Below are 21159 nucleotides of genomic sequence, written 5' to 3' on the forward strand. Positions count from 1 at the left end.
AATAATTTTAACAAAATAAGAATCTCATTTTCAGAAATGCTTTCGAACACCGTTTAACTCCCACTGTGTAATCACGGCCGTTTGTGTATTTACGCTTCCACACTTCCATAGACGCCATACGTTCAATTACAACCTTTCAACAGCTGCTCACATATGACCGAACAGCTGTTCACATTTGTCAACAATGCGGTTCTCATGCCGTCTCCATTCCACCTTATTCGTAAATATTTTCGTTATATCGTTTTGAGTTCTACTTTATCGACCATTTTGTCTTCTCGAAAGTGGAACGTTTTTCAATTAAATTCCAAACAAGCTCGTTTAGGGCCACACACAAGAAGACAAAAAACAATAAATTAGCACGAAAAAATATAGAATATTTATAAATGGAAACGAGAAGATAACGCAAATTCGACAAGCGGAAAGAAAATGTGTTCAAGCAGAGTGTAAAGTGCTGACACAATTGATTGAATTTCTCACGGCCCAGGGCTTATATAAAACAAAAGAATTGAAGAAATATTCAATTGGTATTTGAGTAAATAAAAAAATGTGAGTGGAAAAATAAAGCGATTTTGAAAGAATTTTGTATTAACTGTTACGCATTTTATAGATATTTTTGGCGTGGCACAATGAATGGAATTATTGAACAACAGAATGCGGCATTGCCTGCGGTACAAATGGCTGAACCACTGCATATTCAACGTTTGGAGGCCGCCTTGGATATGCGTCCATTTATGCAGCAGGCTAGGGAGGTGCTGTCGCGGCCAATAACTAGTCCCGAAGAGTCGGAGGCAGATGACACGCCTGGCGAGGAGTCATATGATGATGAAAGTGCTGCCGGTGGCAGCCGAAAGAAAAAATCAAAGAAAGTGGGAACCAAGCAAGGTGAGTTGAAAAGAAAAAGAGTTGGTTTTTCGGATTTTTTCTAATTGGACAGATGGCCGGAGGGTCTAAAGAAAGCCGGAAAGGCTGGGAGACCCTTTTAACGCTTGAATTTAGAATTTTTGCTGCTACTTGTAAGGGATATAATCGCGAAGGAGATAATTTACCAAAACGTGGTCGATAGGATGAGCTGGGTAGTGACATTCACAGATAAACGCGATTTCCTAGCAATTTACCTGAAGCTCGACCAGCGTAACTTACCATGACATACTTATACGGTTTTCAAAATTTATTGGTGATCCAATGTCGCGGAACAAGTCTAGTTAAGGCCCTCTCCGGGAACGTTTTGAAACTTTTACCACAAGTAGTCCATGGGGCCCTGATTACAATGGTATCCTTCTTTTTTGTTATTGAGGAAATAGATATTTTCGGAGAAATGGGCCTCTAAAGTTTAGTTGGGCCCTTGTATTTTCTCATAAATATTAAAATTTACTAAGGCAATGTGGGTAACAATGTAAAGCGTTTTAAGCCCTTATTACAAAAATATAATATTCTTACCAAACAAGTTCACACATTTTGAGATATTGGTCTCCAAAATTCCGAGGGACCCTTCTTTAATTTTGAAAAAACAATATGGGTGCTTGTGATGTAATACGTTCTTCTATGGACAAATGGTAACTAGAGCTATCGCACTGTAATTTTCTTTTAATTTCAATTCATTGAACATTTACCAACGCAGCGATACGATATCGAAGGTAGAAATCAATTGTCTATCAAGTTCAGTAAAAAAATCGCAATTCTGACACCAGGATCAGCATTCCGGATGAATTTACAATAATCTTAAGCCAAACTTACGGCCCTTATCATTCACATATAGAGAAGTAAAGACAATAATTTTTAAAACAAATTAGTTTAAAGCTCTTGAAAACGGTATTTTAAGGCTCATATTAAGAAGGCTTGCTTCAAGGGTCGATTTTGTGTATCTGACCAGAAAATATGAAACTTCTAGTTTATCGATTGGGAAGGCTGATCGGACAATTCCAATTCTCAAAAAAGACCAGATATTAAAATATCAGTTGCTTCCGTTCCTGAAACAGCATTTCATTTTTGCTACCCTCTCAAGGTAAACTTTAGAACTGTTTAAACAGTTCGATACAGTCAATCATATTTGACCATGATGTCGGGGAAGAAAAAATAATTTGTTTTAGACTATGCGTTTCCTGTGGAATGCTATCACACACAACTTCTGACGAAGGCATCCGTAGAAGTTGTACATCAATAAACGGTCTCCAAAGACCTACAGATACAATGAAGACCTAAACCAACATCCTGTCGTAATTTCCTTGGTATCCTTAATATGTATCCATCCTTCTATCAAGGCCTTTACGATATACATTTTTTATTCATAGTCAATTGAGATTTCACTTTTTTTGATACCTTCATCTAATTCTATCCTAACCTACAACATTTTTTTAGGAAAGGACTTTTTCAGGTAGTTGGAAAATCTTCCTTTAAGACAGACCTAATGGTCCATAAATCCTCAAATAGTCTATTAATCTTCTATCAAATCACCCTCAAACCTTCCTACTATCACCATCTATATAGAATTTGTTCAAGACGTTTGTGAGAACTCCTTTCATGTTCTCTACACGCCTAAAGGACTCATTTCAAGTCTCATTTAAATTCTGCTTCATATTCGCATTAAATGCTCCCTTCAACACTCATTTAAAGACTCCATTCAAGTCGTGAGTCTTCAAAGGAGACCTACTCGAAGTCTTTAATACTTTAGGTCGCTTTTAAAAATGTCCTTTATGTTCTTTCATGTCGATATTAAAAACTTCCGTCATCTCGTCTTTAAAGGTGACCTCCAAATCGCCTTTAAAGACTCCATTCCTGTCTACTTTTAAGACTTTCTTAGATGCCTTCAACTCGCCTCTAAAGTCTCCTTTAAGGTCGCTTTAATATTCTCCGATGAAGTCGCCTTTAAAGACTTCAATGAATTCGCGTTAATTACTCAATTTAAGTCTCCTTTAAAGGCTACCTCTAAACCGCCTTAAATACTCCTTTCAGGTCGCCTTTAGAGACTGCCTTCAAGTCGACTTTATTTACTCTCTTCAGGTCGCCTTTGAAGACTACTTATAGATTCTTTTTATAGGCTACCTCCAACTCGACTTAAATACTTCCTTCATGACCCCTTTAAAGACTTCCTTCAAATCGCCTTAAATGAGTCATTTCAAGTCTCATTTAAATTCTGCCTCAGATTCGCATTGAATGCTTCCCTCAACTCTCGTTTAAAGACTCCATTCAAGTCGCGAGTCTTCAAAGGCAACCTACACAAAGTCTTTAATGGTTCATGTCACCTTTAAAAATTGCCTTAATGTTCCTTTATGTCGCTATTAAAGACTCCCGTCATCTTGTCTTTAAATATGACCTCCAAGTCGTCTTTAAAGACTCCATTCCAGTCTACTTCAAATACTTTCTTATATTAGCCTTTTATGACTACCTTCAACTCGTCTCTGAAGACTCCTTTAAGGTCGGTTTTATAGTCTTCCTTGAAGTCGGCTGCAAAGATCCCATCCAATTCGCGTTAATTACACCATTTAAGTCTCCTTTTAAGGCTACCACCAAATTTCCTTAAATACTCTCTTCAGGTCGCCTTTGAAGACTACATATAGATTCTTATTAAACTCGACTTAAATACTAACTTCATGACGCCTTTAAAGACTTTGGCAATTTTCTTCTTTTGGTAAATTTTTTTCTAGTCGTCTATAAGGACAAAATCATTTCAGCTTGTCCATAAAGAATCCCTTCAGCATTTCTAGAAATACTACAGTCAACTTGTCTTGAAATACTTCCTTCAAATCGCCTTGAAATACTCGGTTCGTCTAGAAAACTCCCTCCATCTCGTCTAAAAAGTAACATCCCTTCACATTGAAATGCTCCCATCCGCTTGCCTTGAAAGACTCAATTCGTCGCGAAAGAATCTCTCCATCTCGTCTATAATCTCTCCTTCAGCTCGTCTAAGATGCGTGCCTCATAAGATGCGTTCGAAACCTCCAATAATAACATTTAATTGTCGTAATCGTCTACTGCTCAGGTTCCGCACAAGTCTATTGAGACTAACTTTGAATCACTTTTATGCAATCCATAGATACTGCTGGTGTTACTTAATCCAATCTCTACCAATATTTCCGTTTAATTTTATTTCAGAACGCCAGGCATTGAAGGCATCCCTTTACAACTTCAGTGAGCTGACGGCCGATCGTGAATGGTTATATGATGTGATAATGAGCGACACAGATACTGAAACCGATATCAGTGATGAAGATGATTATGTAAAGGAAATGTTGAGGACACATATGAAACAGCAGAAGCTAAGGGAGAACTATTACAAAAAACCCACAGTGAGTATTAAATGTGTTACCCCTGGAAGTGATTTTTTTAATTCTTAAATGTTTTTGTTTATTATTTTGCAGAACACCCAATATGCCTATTATGGTAGTGGCCTTTTATCAAATCATGATATGTTCACCGAACATCAACAATCCATTGTGGGTGTAAGAAAGCGAAAACGTCGCACGAAGAAGGAGAAGCCGATAAAAATCGCCCCCTTGCCAAAGTTACCAAAAATTCCAAAAATACGTAAACCACGTAAAATGAAACATAAGTTATTACAGGATCCTCAGCGAGGCGCAAAGGAGAGTAAAGAAAAATTACCACCTGTTCCGGGTACTTCTGGCAATTTAAAAGACGATGATGAAGATGTTGATGTACAATCAGACGTTGAAACGTCTATGACATTTGATTCACGTGATATGTCAGCATTAACTCCTGGCTATTCGGGTAGAGGAAGAAGGCGAAAGAGTCAACAGGGTCTGCCGCGTACACCCGAGGCATTGGCTGCAAGACGTAAACGTGTATGGCAACTTATGGCCAAAAAGGAGCTGGGTAGATGTCAACGTGCTCGCAGCAATAATCACAAAGAAATGGTACAGAATTGTAAGCGGGCCGCTACAATGTGTATGAAGGTGGTACGCCAACGAGCAATGGCTTCACAAAAAGTTATGAAGGAAACGGTTTGGAGGGCAAAACGTCTGACTCGAGAAATGTTATCATATTGGAAACGTTATGAGAGAGTGGAACGAGATACACGTCGTCGCATGGAAAAGGAGGCTGAGGAGCAACGTAAAATGGATGTAGAATTAATCGAGGTTAAACGACAACAAAGGAAACTTAATTTCTTGATAACCCAAACGGAACTCTATGCTCATTTTATGTCGAAAAAATTGGGTCAAGGCACCGAGGCGGAACAGCTGCGTATTCTCAATCAATTGGATGAAGAAGCAAATCCACGTTTGGCAGCCTATGATGATTATGATCCGGAAGAAATGAAACAATTGGCTCAACAGCAGGCCGAAGAGGCATTTGTCAATGATCAAAATAAGGCAAAGAGATTTGATGTTAGCATTAAAAAAGAATCATCCGGGCATAATGATTATATTAAGGAGGAAGATAAACCTCAGTCCCTGTTGACAGAAAAAACACAAGCCGATCTACCGCAGCCATCAATATTCAGAGGATCTCTGAAGGCATATCAAATAAAGGGTGAGTACGAAGTGATATTAGAAAATTTTATTTAAAATAAATCCATTTTTAATTAATTATTTGTTGTTCTTTAGGTATGACCTGGCTGGCCAATATTTATGACCAAGGCATCAGTGGCATTTTGGCTGATGAAATGGGTCTGGGTAAAACTGTGCAGTCCATAGCCTTTCTTTGTCACATTGCCGAACATTATGGTGTTTGGGGTCCATTTTTGATTATCTCTCCCGCTTCGACGTTACACAATTGGCAACAGGAATTGGAACGTTTTGCCCCAGATTTTAATGTCGTCCCCTATTGGGGTTCACCAAATGAACGGAAAATTCTTCGACAATTTTGGGAACAAAAAGATTTACACACCCGCGATGCCAGCTTTCATGTTGTCATCACTTCCTACCAACTAATTGTTTCCGATTATAAATATTTCAATCGCATCAAATGGCAATATATGGTATTGGATGAAGCTCAAGCCATTAAGAGTGCCTCATCAATGCGTTGGAAATTGCTATTGGGTTTTAATTGTCGCAATCGTTTACTGCTCAGTGGTACACCAATACAAAATAGTATGGCCGAATTGTGGGCCCTACTGCATTTTATTATGCCCACGCTCTTCGATTCACATGATGAATTTAATGAATGGTTCTCTAAAGATATCGAATCACATGCAGAAAATAAGACTGGTATTGACGAGAAACAAATCTCTCGACTACATATGATTTTAAAGCCGTTCATGTTGCGACGTATCAAAAAAGATGTTGAAAATGAATTATCAGATAAAATAGAAATTATGGTCTATTGTCCGTTGACAATACGTCAAAAACTTTTATATATGGCATTGAAACAAAAAATCCGCATCGAAGATCTTTTGAATTTGACTCGAGGTGGTGGTGGCACAACTGGTGATGGTAGCCATCACATAGATCGTAATTTCACTTCGAATCTTATGAATCTCGTTATGCAATTTCGTAAAGTGTGTAATCATCCAGAGTTGTTTGAACGTCGCGATGCCAAAAGTCCATTTGTAATGAAGTGTCAGGAATATGTACTGCCACGATTGGTATTCGACGATGGATTGCTGTATAGATCTCTGCCAAGTCAAAGGCATTTACTTTATAATCGGTGAGTATGAAACGAATATAAAATTATTTATAGACAAACGTACTCGAGGTCTTTAATAAACACATTTAATCTATAGAGATTCTCAGGGCTTCAGCTCGTCTATAGAGACTGTCATCAGCTCCTCAATAAAGACTCCTTTTCTCCGTTCAGTTATAAAAGCTTCCCTCAGCTCGCCTCTAACTTTTTAAATTTTTTTCTTGGGCCTAATAAACGATTTTTCTTCTCATTTCAGTTTTTCCATATTCAAAGCCGACTACTCACATCATTCCTTGTTCCATGAACCATCATCACCCTCAACCTCGAATGCTCAACTGAAATCGAATGAGAATTATCCCCGCTATATAGATTTAAATGTGGCCAATGAAGGCTGTTTTAGTTTCACACGACTCTGTGATATATCGCCCAAAGATTTGGAAGATACAACAATAAATGGTTTAATAACACTACTACAACATTATCGCCGTAAAGTATTACTACAACAATTGTTGGCCTATCGCCGACAATGGTGGTCGCCGGAGTATAAAACCACAAGATTTCAGTTACTCGAACCCACATTGGAGAATCCTTTAAATAAAAATTATCTCTTTGAGACAAGTGTTATAAGGCAGCTATTGTTTACGGGATTGGTAAGAATATACAATTTTACTCACTTCCCCCATTCAATATAAATTGCATTTTCTCGTTTTTTCTAGACCTCCAAGGAAAGCTCAGTATATGCCTTTGGCGACTACAAAACCTGTAACATGCAAGAGACCATCGAACATCGGGTGATACGTAGCAAATATAAACAAAACATTGAAGAAGCTGAAATTAAAAATGAAATGCTTGATGAGGCTGAATCGGAATTAATTATGAATACAGCGGGTGGTTCATCGAATAATACCAAGAAGCTTTCCAAAGAACCATTACGTCTACTGCCAGAATTTGAACATAAGCGGCGTTTGCCGCAATACTATCAATGTGAACCATTGGATATGCCACGTTTCCTATATGGACTCAATCAGAAAGTTAATACCTATAATAGGCATTTATAGTAAGTTATTTTTTTCCTTATTCAGTAAAGTATTATTTTAATTAAATTTTGTTTAATTCTTTAGCTGTGAAAGTCGTGCCGCTGCCTGGTCTCAAATACGCCATTTGCATTGTGAAAATCCTGAAGGTCTGGAAGTTGTTAATTCTGGCATGGAATTGTTGACACCCAAATTTGGTTGGTCCTCTATTGTTATACCCGATAAGGAAACACTTATTTCGGATGCTGGTAAATTATCTGTATTGGATAGTTTATTGACTCGTCTCAAGGCTGAAGGTCATCGTGTGCTGATTTATTCGCAGATGACCAAAATGATTGATTTATTGGAGGTAAGGAAAATAAAATAATCAGACTATAGATGAACTGAAAGGAGGCGAGCTGAAGGGAGTCTTTATAGACGAACTGAAGGGAGTCTTTATAGACGAACAGAAGTGAGTCTTTATAGACGAACTAAAGGGAGTATTTTAGACGAACAGAAGTGAGTCTTTAGAGACGAACTAAAGGCAGTCTTTATAGACGAATCTTTCTAGACGAGCAGAAGGGATTCTTTATAGACTAGCTAAGGAGCGACTTTTTAGACGAGTTATATTCAGCCTTCATAGTAGTCTTTTTAGGCGAGACGTTCTGTAAGGAAACTGTCTTCACGACCAGAATGGGAACCTTTGTGCTTATTTACAAAGACCTTTCTACACTTTTTGATGGAGTTTTTATAGACCTGAAGTTAGTCTTTATATACGAGCAGAAAACAGTCGTTATAGACAAACCGAAAATTGTCTAAAGGCGATCGAAAGGAGCCCATGGAAGACCAGCTGTTGGGCATGGATTCTTTATAGATCAATTGAAAGGTCAGAGTGATGGCATAATGCAGTGGATAGTGTGCCAGTCTGTAAACCGATGATTCCCGGAAAAAATGGTTTCAAAGATAATGTACCCGAAGGCAGTTATTATTGACGAGCTGATGGGAGATATGTAAGGACTCCGATGATAAGGACGAGCTGATGGGAGTCCTTACATATGAGTTGAAGGGAGTCTACAGGCGAGCAGAAGAGTGTCAGCTTCTCTTTAAAGACGAATTGATGTGCAGGGAGTCTTTATAGATGAGACGCAGTGTCAGGGTCAGAAAGTCCTTTTAAATGAGCTGAAGGGTCCCGAAATCGTTTTAGACCAGTTGGAAGTTGAGGGAGATTTTTTAGTTGAGCTTAAGTGTCAAAAAGAGAGTCTCTACAGATGAAGGGAGTCTTTGTAGAGCTTAACCGAAAAATGTTTACACGAGATGATCTTGGCAGTTTTCATAGTCGATTAGAACTATGGTCCTTAGAAGGAGGTGAAGGACCAGTGAGTCGGGGGAGACAAGCTTGATGTAGTCTTATATACGAGTTGCACGGGAATAATTTTAGACCAGCATAAGAGAGTCTTTGTAGAATCACTTATAAATGAGTTGGAGGGAGTCAATATAAAGCGTGTGTCTTGACAGGGGAGCTGTAGGAAATATTGTTTCTAGAATTGGACATTTAGGCAACCTGAAGAGCCAGACATTTTTCATAGACGGGCTTAAGTATATTGGAGTCTTCATAATTGAATTGAAGTGTCAGGGATCCTTTATAAACGAACAGAAGGGTCAAAGAGTTGAAGGCCAGGAAGTCCTTATATACGAGCTAAATGGTTTAGGGAGTCAAGTTGAAAGTCTTTTTTCGACGAGCTAAAGGGTCAGACATGAAGTCTCTGCCTCTAAAATTACTTTAGAAGAAGAAGTCTGTTTCTATAGACGGCTTGACAAGAAGTTTGTCTGCCTATAGACGATTTGAAAAGGACTCGGTCTACCTAAGGACGCCTTCCAAAAAAGTCGGTATCCCTGTAGACGACGTCTTTATAACCAGTCAGTCTGCCTATAGCCGAGTTCAGATGGATCTTAAAACTTAAAAAGCGGACTATAGACCAGTTTATTTGACAGATTTTTATATTCTCATATTCAATTCTAATATTTCTATTATTTTTTCCAGGAATACATGTGGCATCGTAAACATCGATATATGCGTTTGGATGGTTCCAGTAAAATATCAGCCCGTCGTGATATGGTCGCAGATTTTCAATCACGTCAGGATATTTTTGTATTTTTGCTGTCCACAAGAGCCGGTGGTTTGGGTATTAATCTAACGGCTGCCGATACGGTAAGTACCCGATTGTATTATTTCTATATACCTTAATGAAGTGATTTTTTATTGTGAGATGTTTACAAGAGTTGGGGTTTTTTCCGGAATGAACTACTTCAAAGGAGAAATGAGGGATCAGTACTAGATCCAGTTCTTTCGTTTATTTAGTTCACCAAGTTCCTCATTCCAAGTTCCTTATGATCCAATCGTTCATCTATTTTTGTCCTGTTCATTGACCGAATTAACTGAGTTGTACCAATGAACTATTGAATTAAAATGAAATAAATAAATAATGTAGTCCCTTTTAAGATGCAAACTGAATTAGATCGAACCGCTTCGGGAATGGTACTGCCTAAAACTAATGTATACAAATTGCTGGTACTAGTCACCAGTTTTTGTGTGAGGATTTCAAAAACTTCCGTTATCAAAAATTAGCCAGTCTCAAAAAAAAAACCTCTTTAAAAAACTCCATTTCAAAAATCTTCTCACACTTTGTGGCATTGAATTGGGATGACACAAAATCGGTAAAAAAACCCCAACTCCAATTCAAAAAAAAAAAAACCAGAACATTTACCAAACATTCTAAAACTACAAATCGAATGTTATGTTTTTTTGCGATATTGTGGCAACCGAAACAAATGATTTCGATGTTTTTTTTTTTTATTTTGGCCGCAACATTGATCCCAAATAACTGTGGCATGAAACAAACGGAAATTTGCAATGAATTGGTCACAGAAAGTTAACAAAAAACATACACGGTCATAAAACTAGCAATCATGAGAATCAGCGGCAGCAGCAGTCACAATGAAATATTGAAAGTTAAATTCTAAACCAAACGTACAATTACTAAACACAAAAAAGATAAGAAAACCAAAAAAACTTTGGAGGGTACCACAGCTCAACAATATATGAATGAATGCATCTTGACTATCTGTTTCTCATTTTTTTTTTTAGAATATACGAGGGTTGTAATATATGGTTCTGATAAAGGCTAATTATTGAGACCAATTCAGTTTCCTCAGTACAGACTCTTCCTAAGAAGGGCAACTCTATGGACTTGTAAGACCGAATGCCTATATAAAATCTTCAATGTATACTGAACCCTATTACGATTTTGATGAGCTGAAGGGAGTCTTTATAGACGGCCTGAAGGGATTCTTTATAGACGAGCTGAAGGGAGTCTTTATAGACGAGCTGAAGGGAGTCTTTGTAGACGAGCTGAAGGGAGTCTTTGTAGACGAGCTGAAGGGAGTCTTTGTAGACGAGCTGAAGGGAGTCTTTGTAGACGAGCTGAAGGGAGTCTTTGTAGACGAGCTGAAGGGAGTCTTTCATAGACGAGCTGAAGGGAGTCTTTCATAGACGAGCTGAAGGGAGTCTTTCATAGACGAGCTGAAGGGAGTCTTTCATAGACGAGCTGAAGGGAGTCTTTCATAGACGAGCTGAAGGGAGTCTTTCATAGACGAGCTGAAGGGAGTCTTTCATAGACGAGCTGAAGGGAGTCTTTCATAGACGAGCTGAAGGGAGTCTTTCATAGACGAGCTGAAGGGGGTCTTTCATAGACGAGCTGAAGGGAGTCTTTCATAGACGAGCTGAAGGGAGTCTTTTATAGACGAGCTGAAGGGAGTCTTTCATAGACGAGCTGAAAAGGGAGTCTTTCATAGACGAGCTGAAGGGAGTCTTTCATAGACGAGCTGAAAAGGGAGTCTTTCATAGACGAGCTGAATGGAGTCTTTCATAGACGAGCTGAAGGGAGTCTTTCATAGACGAGCTGAAGGGAGTCTTTCATAGACGAGCTGAAGGGAGTCTTTCATAGACGAGCTGAAAAGGGAGTCTTTCATAGACGAGCTGAAGGGAGTCTTTCATAGACGAGCTGAAAAGGGAGTCTTTCATAGACGAGCTGAAAAGGGAGTCTTTCATAGACGAGCTGAAAAGGGAGTCTTTCATAGACGAGCTGAATGGAGTCTTTCATAGACGAGCTGAAGGGAGTTTTTCATAGACGAACTGCATGGAATCTTTATAGACGAGCTGAAAGGAGTCTTGATAGACGAGCTGAAGGGAGTCTTTATAGACGATCTGATGGGAGTCTATATAGGCGAGCTGAAGGGAGTCTTTGTAGGCGAGCTGAAAGGAGTCTTTGTAGGCGAGTTGAAGGGAGTCTTTATAGGCGAGCTGAAGGGTGTTTTTATAGACGTGCTGAAGGAAGACTTTATAGACAAGAAGACGAAGTCTTTATATGCGAGGGCGATTTTGAGGGAGATGAACTGAAACGTGAATCTGTGAGATGAAGGACCAGGAAGGTTTGATAGACCAGCAGAAGGAAGTCTTTATAGATGGGTAGAATCAGAGTGTCTGAGACCTCAGTCGTGATGATTTCTTTTTAATATCAGACCTCAGTTCTGCTTTTTTTAAGTATATACTAGTGTTGTAATATAAGGTTGTGATAATCAGACATTTATTGAGACAAATTCAGTGTCCTCTATTGAGACTCTTTCAAAGATGATCGACTCGTAAGAACGAATGCCTATAAATTTACCATTTATATCAAACCCTTTTACGATCCTGTATTTTCGGCAATCCACTTTTAAGATTTATTCAAGGTCAACATTAAGTCTTTTTTTATAGTCAAGAGACTTCTGTAAATATTCCGATTTTTTTAATTTTTTCCCATCCTACCCATTCTTCCCTCGTATCTACAGTTTTTTTTTGTTCACACACAAATCAGAACATTTACTACTCGTACATCATCGTACATTGGAGTTAATGTAACCGCAACAACAATACTACAATGTCGCCAAATGTTGTCAACATAATCGATACGAAAAAAATTAGGCGGAGAAGGGCAGAAGTTCGACAGACAAACTTCTTCTTCATCACCATCATCTGTACAATCTTGAGAAACAAACGATCAACATACGATACACGATGTGAGTGAGTTAAACCTCAAAGTATCAGGGCAAAGTACCATCATTGCCATTTGTTGGGGAGATAAAACATATTTTCGATGGTTATTTCCTCTTTGTTATTCGTTTTGTTGTTGTTCTTTGATTTCAACATTAAATTATAGCACAATGGTGGAGGACTAAAAGAAGAACGACTTTAGACCAAATACGAATTGGTTTTTTTCCTCACATCGTCCCTAACTGGCTGTTAGTCCTCCGTTTTGTTACCATGCCTAAGTGGTTAACTTGGCTGCCTCATTGATTTGTTGTTGCTGTTGTTGGTATTTAGTTTGGGGAGAAAACTCCTCGTTGTGATTTATAGACTGTGAGGATGACAAAGAAATTTAACATGTTTACTGGTTGTCGTCGTCGGCTAGTTATCCCTACTTAACTGTGGCGGATTCGTTTTTTTGTTCGTTTCACTTTGTTTTGCCTTAACATTGGAAACCGATTATGGGAATATTTGAGAAAAAAATTCTTCATTCTCCTTTTCTCAGTTAAAGTATTTTGTGAATTGCTGCAGCTTGCCGAAGAAAATTTGAAAATTTTACCACAGCCTTGTAAATTGTTGAAATATTGGAAATTATCGAAATAAAACAAAGCTTTCAAGATTTTGCGTGTGTGTGGGAAAATAGCGGAGAAATAAATTTCAATATAATTTCTGTATGAAAAGGCAAGGTGTTAAAATGTGTGTGTGATCTCTTAGGGATAATGTACCTACAGACCTTTATCTAGAGAAGATCTGCAGTAGGCCTAACATCAATTCTGTTATATACATATGTATTGTTTTGTTTTTCTAATGCGGGAGCAACAAATCCCTGCTACGGGTGATTTTAATACGAGACGGAATCGAACAAAACCACGGACCTTTATTACAATCCCATCACGGCCGGTTCTTGGGATCTACATTACAGGGAATGTCTGCTCCGGATTCTTTTGGTCCGTGTCGGGATTGAGACAAACCTCATGGTTCCGCCCAGTTTGTCACAACAGCATTCACCACAGATCTATCTAGGTGAGATGCAATGGATGCGGAGAATGGGTTCATTTCAGGAGTTGTTTCGGCCTTAGCCGTATACAGAAGAATAGCTAAAGGGGCTAAGTTGCTTCATGCTGCGCAAATGCAGTCCCCAGCGTCTTCGGATTACGTGACTCCCCCGCAATCTCCGCAGCAGCATTCTGTGCCGCTTCCGCTAACACCGCACATTGCTGTCACAACTCCTGATAACGTATCTTTTCTACAATTCAACTGCGATGGACTTCGAGGGAAAATCAACTAGATTGTCGATTTTATGAGTCCAAGAAGTATTATGGTCGCGGCGATCTCGAAAACGAACAACACCTGTAGTCTTCACAGTTGGGATGGATACAACGTTATTAGAAAGGATCGTACGCCGTTAAATAGCTGTGCCCCGCCTGACATTAGTCATCTTTTGGAAGGCTATGATCTGGCGCTAGGGAATTTCTATGCAGATCATGAGTTATGACATTCAGTCCTAGTTAATGACCCGAGGGCCATGGTATTGGCCGATCAAATTGATAGCTCAACGTTTTGCACGGTGAATGGGGAAATACCCACCAGGATAAGGGGATACTGCCAAAGCTCACCCGACATTTCCATCGTGTCTCCAGGTCTGACGAATGTCGTGGCTTGGCAACCCGTCATTTCATTGGGATCAGATCAGCTCCCTATTATCATATACATCAACAGACCACACGACTTCATAACTTCTGAACGCGGCACTTTCCTTAATCATAGGAAAGCCAATTGTCAAGAGTTCAGGAATTTCACCAATCGTCACTTCAGAGAACTGCCCAATCCTTCTGATGCTTGCTGCAGCCCCTCACTATATACCTGCGGATCGTATACCCGAATTAAGACCAATCTCTCCAGCAGAGGCAGCGGGATTATCGAATAGCGTGTTGAGCTTCGTCGTACTAACCCCTGAATCAGACAACGGTTGATGGGGTGGACAGGTTTGTCGGCGAGAACAAGCGGACAAAGTGCCTAGAACATCTGAAGTGTTGCAACATCAGTACAAGAGTGAGTTAATTGTTGGTAACGACCCTGGGAGAAAGGATGATCGGTCGTCTGTCTCATTTAATGGCGTTGAGGTGACAGATCCGAAGAGGTGCGCGTGTAATTGCCACCGGCAGTTTATAGAGGACCCCGAGAGAGGGCGAAGAGAACAGTATTGCGCCGCATACGTTACACCTATTCAACTACCCAGCCAAACCAACTCACCTAACCCCATATTCACGTTGGACACAACCGATATAGGTCGCAGCCTTCCTGAACTTGGAGTTAGAAACAGAATCAGATTAAGAAGAAGAACAGCAATGGACCTTTATTATTGATGTAGCAACGAAATACAGCGTACTGTACTAAAAATTGCTTGGTTCTGGTCCCTCTATTTCCAAATTCAAAAAGGAGCTTGATACATTTTTAGGTTTTTCCATAAGGTATTTGGAGATCATGTCGGTCTCTCCTTACATGCCTGGATGATTCCTGAGATACACCCAAGCAGGTAATGCATCAACAACATCGTGTTGTGACGATGTATGGGTAGACCACTGCCTCCTCATATAAACGATCCACTGGTGTCATAAGGTGGCACCCTATCACAGTTCTCAGGGCGGCATTCTGACAGGTTTCAATGTTTTTCCACTGTGTATCTACTGCTTTGTATGTGGTCAAAAAGATTTCTTTATCAGCACCTCAAGAGCAAGCGACTTGAGGACCTTTTTCCTGCTTCTCATCTTATCGCAAATAGCGGGGACTTGACTTAAATAAGCTATCGAACATTACACACAAATGTTTGTGTAGTTTGTGGTCGGAATTAGTGCACCATCGACCATGATGTTCAGAGGGAGGGAGCTTTCAGCCGTCCATTTCTCAACAGAGTGGCTGTGGATTTAGCGTCGGATATCTTCATATTCCTCAGATGGAAGAACTGTACTAACTCAGCTATATAGACATTTAACCTTTCACAAATGTCATCGCTAATGGAACCTGACGCTATGATCGTAAAATCATACATTACGATCTCTATGCCGTCCAGTAGTTGTGGATTTTCAGAAAGGTTGAGGTTAAACAGTTCCGGAGATATGACCCCACCTTGGGAAACTCCCTATTTCACTCTACGGGTTTTAGACTTCCTGTTTCTGAATTCCACATATGACTGGCGACCACAAATGTTTCTAACTAGGCCGGAAATTGGTCTTTATGTCCTCGAACAGCTTGACGTGATTGACAGTATCGAAGGCTTTCGATAAGTCAAGAGCCACTAAAACTGTTCTCGTTAAGTCCTCTGCACACATGTGTGGTTATGGCGTGTTATGCTGTAGTTGTACTGGACATCCTCCGGAATTCATGTTGATTGTGAGGGGCTGCAAACCTACTTCTCATCAGAGGGAGGAGTAGTGAATCTTCTATTTCCCAGGCTTCAGGAACATTGTGGGTGGCTAACGACAGGTTGAGTGCAGCAGTTAAGTACTCTACTCCAGGTCCAACCATTGTGATTCCTTCCGGCCCAACGCTTTGGATGATTTAGCGTTTCGAATGACATCTGCAACATCATCCTTCTTAAATTGTGGTGGTACCTCCTCGGCTCGGAGGGCTCTAATACGACGAAGCACACTACTTTTCGCCTTGTCACTCTCGGGGTGCTCTATGAACTGCCGGTTAAAAAACTCGAGCACCTCTTCGGGTCAGGCGCTTTTACGTCCCTTTCCCTTTCGGGATTCGAGAGTGATTTAACTGTTGTCCACAATTTACTTGTTGCGGCTCAAATGTCGCAAAGCTTAAGGTGGTCTAGCCACTTTTTCCGCTTATGCTCGTAGGTGCTCATCACGCTCATTTCCAAGCACCGTGACCTATTTTGGGAAGTTTGGTCCCATTTGGGGTATACGACTAGCAGGTACTACTCTACTCTTGTCTGTTGTTGTTGTAGCAGCCCTATTACTTTTACACAATGGGTTGAGGTACCAGATGTTCGGATCGTAGAACCCTCTGTCGTGATTGTTGCTTCTCTTCTGCTGCGATGAAAGGGAGATGGTCTCCGATTATGATATTCACACGATATTGTTCTATTAGCTAAGCGACTGCGTATATATGAATGTCATTATGACCTGCTGAATCCTAGATGTAATCAATAATTTTTTAGACCTCATGGCAACATGGGAATATTTTGACATCGTTTAATTTTTTTTAACTAAATAAAATACAAAATTCTCCGTAAATAATTTGAAAAAAAAATTCTATAAAAATGGAAAACATCTTCCCCTTACCAGAAGAAACTGCTGAAAATCGCTTGAATACCTTACGTGGCCTAATCAAGGATGTTGAGCGCTACCGCCGGAAAGCCTTAGCACCTATTGCCTGCAATGTCAAAGGTGTACGTAGTGTTATTGCAAGGAACCTTAGGGGAGAAGCATTAGGACCTTCCAATAATTTGTATAACACCAATCGTGAAGAGCGTATCACCGATTCTGATGAAGATTTACGAACGAGTTGTGATAAATATTATAAAATGTTAAGGCGTATGGTTCGCCAGGAGAAATCAGGGATCCATGGCCAAGAAAATATTTATCATTTTGAAAAAATCGCTGATAGTTGTAAGAAATTAAGGAATTATTGGCATATAAACCAGCCAAGAGAGCCAGAATGTCAGAAGATACGGAAAACGAATGAGAGTGCTGTGAAAGCTCCAGCTCAACAAAGAAATTTGTTGGGAAAATTTTATCCGAATAATATGAAATTGGAGGATGTTCTAAATGCAAATGGAATTAGTGGCTTAATTCCTTCTCTCAATTCCACAAGCACCGCATTTCCACAACAACCTGCAGTGAGATTAGAAGAGGTCGAAAAATCCCAACAATATTATGAACCCAAAAGAACACGTGATGATTTGTTGCGAGAGATACGTTCTGCAGTTCATGAAGGTCAGTCCCAAGACCCCTTGACAAATCAGAGACTTTCGAAAGCCATCAAGAAAGCTCTTGCCGAAAATATTCCCTGGTCAATTGTGGAGCGGACCATAAATGAAACGACTGAACCAAAGGAGGGAGAACCCACATTACACTTCCTTCAAATGCAAATTGGCCCACTGGTCTATTTAATGTGTACCGCAAGGACGCATGACTTCCCTTTGCTACTTTCCCGCCTAGATCCTCTAATGCAACAATGTGAGGGGCAATTTGTACCTGTTCTACAACATTTCACCCATTGTTGTTGCATTGAAGCCTATCTACCGGCAGCAGAAAAATATCGTGACTCACGGAAACTTCGAAAGCTCCTGAAAACCGATGCCTTACTTTTCAAAGTGAACCATATCGACATTATCGATTGGTCACTGGGAAAAGTTTGCATCAAATGTGATCCGAATGTTAAGGATTGGACTCTGCAAGCCATGGAAAATCGTGGTTATTCTATTGTATCTACAATTGCTGGATTAAGACCTCGAAAATATGTATCCTTAGGTCCGAAAACACGGCACAATTATAGATATTTTCTAAATCAATTAACCCGAATACCGGATATTGACAGTATTTGTGATAATGTGATTTGTGAATAAATTTTGAATTTAGATTTTATCTAAGGGAAAATATTATTGCCTACTTTTAGGAGGAGGTTTTATGATTTTCAAGAAAAAAGGTGAACCTCTTGTGAGAACTGAGATCTGCAATTTTTTCCTATACGAAAAAAAATTTGACCTCAGTTGAGAACTGAGGTCTCTCAGATGGAAACTGACATCTGCGAATTTTTTTCTATACAAAAACAATTGACCTCAATTGGAAACTGAGGTCTGCAAATTGTTTCTATACGAAAAAAAATTGCCCTCAGTTGGAAACTGAGATCTGCAAATTGTTTCTATACGAAAAAAAATTGCCTCAGTTGGAAACTGAGGTCTGCAAATTGTTTCCATACGAAAAAAATGCCCTCAGTTGGGAACTGAGGTCTGATTTTTTTATATAGATCTCAACTGAAGTTTTAAAATTTTTCTATAGAAGAAAAATATCCTCAGAACTGGTGTCTGATTTTAAAGCTATTGCTGCCTACTTTTAGGATTTTATTTTTATTCAATTAGAATTAACAATTCCTATCGAATCTTATCTTCCCATGTATTTACTACTTTTCAGCCTAATCAGAAATGGATTATGGCCAACTACAAATTTATTGCCTGTGACTTGTTTATCATTTTCTATAAAAAAATTGAACTCAAGTCATATTCTGCTGTAATAGTGGGGACTTATCGATTTACAAAAAATTACAAGCGAAAAAACCTTCTGTTATTTATGGCAGCATGCTCTTTGTTTTCTATCGATTTTTATCAATCTCTGGAGTTTCGGTTTTAAATCAATGTTTCGTTTTTTTGCTATTGGGTGGTGTTAACTTTTTGTCTTACTCATAGGAAAACAACTTAACAGAAAAGTAAAGAAGAAGATAAAAAAGATTTAAAGGCAAAAAAAAAAAAAAATCTCGAAACGTGTGAGTACATTGATATGCACACATTGCTAATTCAATAGGGTGTGGTTGATGGTGTGATGGATTATTGTTTTAATTACATTTTACAATGTCGATGAAGCTTTTCGAACTGCGAGTTTTTTGTTTTAAAATTTTTTTATCATTCCATATTGTATACACCCTTTGCAACTTATTATCAATAGCTGATCTTTTTTTGGCTCGGGCAAAATTTCTTTTCAACGAACGTGTTGTGTGGTGTTAAATTTGCTTCCACAGCTCTTCTTTTTCTTCTTCTTGTCGTTGAGTTGATAATTCTTTGGAATTTTTTTCTTTCATGCTACTTCAAGGGATATCTACACCATGGTGGGATCATTGGCACTCTCATGTGGATAGGTATGTTGAGGATGACAGGGATGGGAGGCCAGGATGTATTTTTTTAGAAAATCATGAGGCCTTATGAAGAAGACCTCCAGGACTTCTTCATCGAAGAGCTGAAGGTCTCCTTCATCGAAGAGCTAAAGTCCTTCTTCATCGAAAAGCTGAAGGTCTTCTTCATCGAAGAACTGAAGGTCTTCTTTCTCATAGAAGAGATGAAGGTCTTCTTCCTCATAGGAGAGCTGGATGTTTTCTTCATAGAAGAGCTGAAGGCATTCTTCTTCATAGAAGAGCTAAAGGTCTTCCCTCTCATAGAAGAGCTGAAGGTCTTCTTCCTCATAGAAGAGCTGGAGGTTTTCTACATAGGAGGTCCTCTTCATAAAAGACCAGAAGATCTTCTTCGTATAGGCCAGAAGGTCTTTTCCATAGAACAACTGCAGGTCTCTTTCATAGAAGGCCAACAGGTCTTCTTCATAAAAGGCTAGAAGTTTATCTACAATGAAGGCCAAATGGTTTCCTTCATAGAAGACCAGAAGGTTTTCTTCATGGAAAGCAAGTGTTCTGCAAAGGAGAGCTGAAGGTATTTTTTATAGCAGACCAGAAGTTCTTCTTGATAGAAAGCCAGAAGGTCGTTTTTATAGAAGGACAGAAGGTCTCTCCATAAAAGGTCAGAACCTCTTCTTTATAGAAGGTCAGAAGGTCTGATTCATAGGCAAACAGAAAGACTTCTTCATAGAACATTTCCTTTCCTTCATAGAAAAGGATATGGTCTTCTTCAGCTCTTGAGATGAAGGCCTTCTTCATAGAAGATGAGAAGGTCTTTTTGATAAAAGAGCCAGAGTTCGTCTTCATCATAGCAGAGCTGAAGGTCTTCTTCATAGAAGAATTTGAAGCCCTTTTCGTCATAGAAGAGTTCAAAATCGTCTTCAATAGAAAAGCTAGAAGTCTTTTTTTGATGTCTTATTGATAGAAGAGTTGTCTTCTTTTCTTCTTTATAAAGGCCATAAGGTCTTCTTTACAGAGGGTCAGAAGATCTTTTTTATGAAGGCTAGAAAGTCTTCTCTACAGAAGGTCTTCGACATCCATAGAAGAGCTGAAGATCGCCTTCATAGATGGGCGGTAGATCTTCTTCAGAGAAGGCCAGAAGCTGTTTTTTCCTTCATAGAAGATCTCAAGGTCTTCGTCTTCCATAGAAGAGCAGAAGGTCTTCTTCTTCAGCTCTTCTGGGAAGATCTTCTTCATAGAAGAGCTAGAGGTCGTCTGCATCATGAGCTGGAGGTCGTCTGCATCATAGAAGATCAGAAGGTCTTCTTCAGAGACGAGTTGGAGTTTCTATTCTTCATAGAAGAACTCAAAGTCTTCTTCAATAGAAGATCTTGATGTATTGTTGATAGAGGAGCTGAAGGTCTTCTCCATAGAAGGGCAGAAGCTGTTCTCTAGTCAGAGGGTCAGCGTAATAGAAGGCCAGAAGGTATTTTTTTCCTTCATAGAAGGGCTGAAGGTGTTCGTCTTCCGTAGAAGGCAAGAAGGTTATCTCCATAGAAGGGCAGAAGGTCCTCTTTGTAGAAAGGCAGAAGGTCTTCTTCATAGAAGGCCAGA

General features: G+C 39.3%; 1 protein-coding gene across 1 annotated transcript in view; it reads left to right on the top strand.

Moving 5' to 3' along the window:
• The first annotated feature begins 625 nt into the window (after positions 1-625).
• The window catches only part of LOC133321723 (chromatin-remodeling ATPase INO80), a 62732-nt gene continuing 42198 nt past the window's right edge, over positions 626-21159 (top strand). The window contains exons 1-8 of the mRNA XM_061530804.1: positions 626-882; positions 4090-4283; positions 4356-5484; positions 5559-6600; positions 6833-7226; positions 7293-7633; positions 7698-7959; positions 9631-9798. Coding sequence (XP_061386788.1) covers positions 627-882; positions 4090-4283; positions 4356-5484; positions 5559-6600; positions 6833-7226; positions 7293-7633; positions 7698-7959; positions 9631-9798 — 3786 coding nt within the window. The 5' untranslated portion in view covers position 626. The remainder of the gene's footprint in view (positions 883-4089; positions 4284-4355; positions 5485-5558; positions 6601-6832; positions 7227-7292; positions 7634-7697; positions 7960-9630; positions 9799-21159) is intronic.

Source organism: Musca vetustissima, unplaced genomic scaffold, assembly GCF_032173495.1.
Source record: "Musca vetustissima isolate MV318-11 ecotype Yass unplaced genomic scaffold, APGP_CSIRO_Mvet_v1 utg81901, whole genome shotgun sequence".
Lineage (NCBI taxonomy): Eukaryota > Metazoa > Arthropoda > Insecta > Diptera > Muscidae > Musca > Musca vetustissima.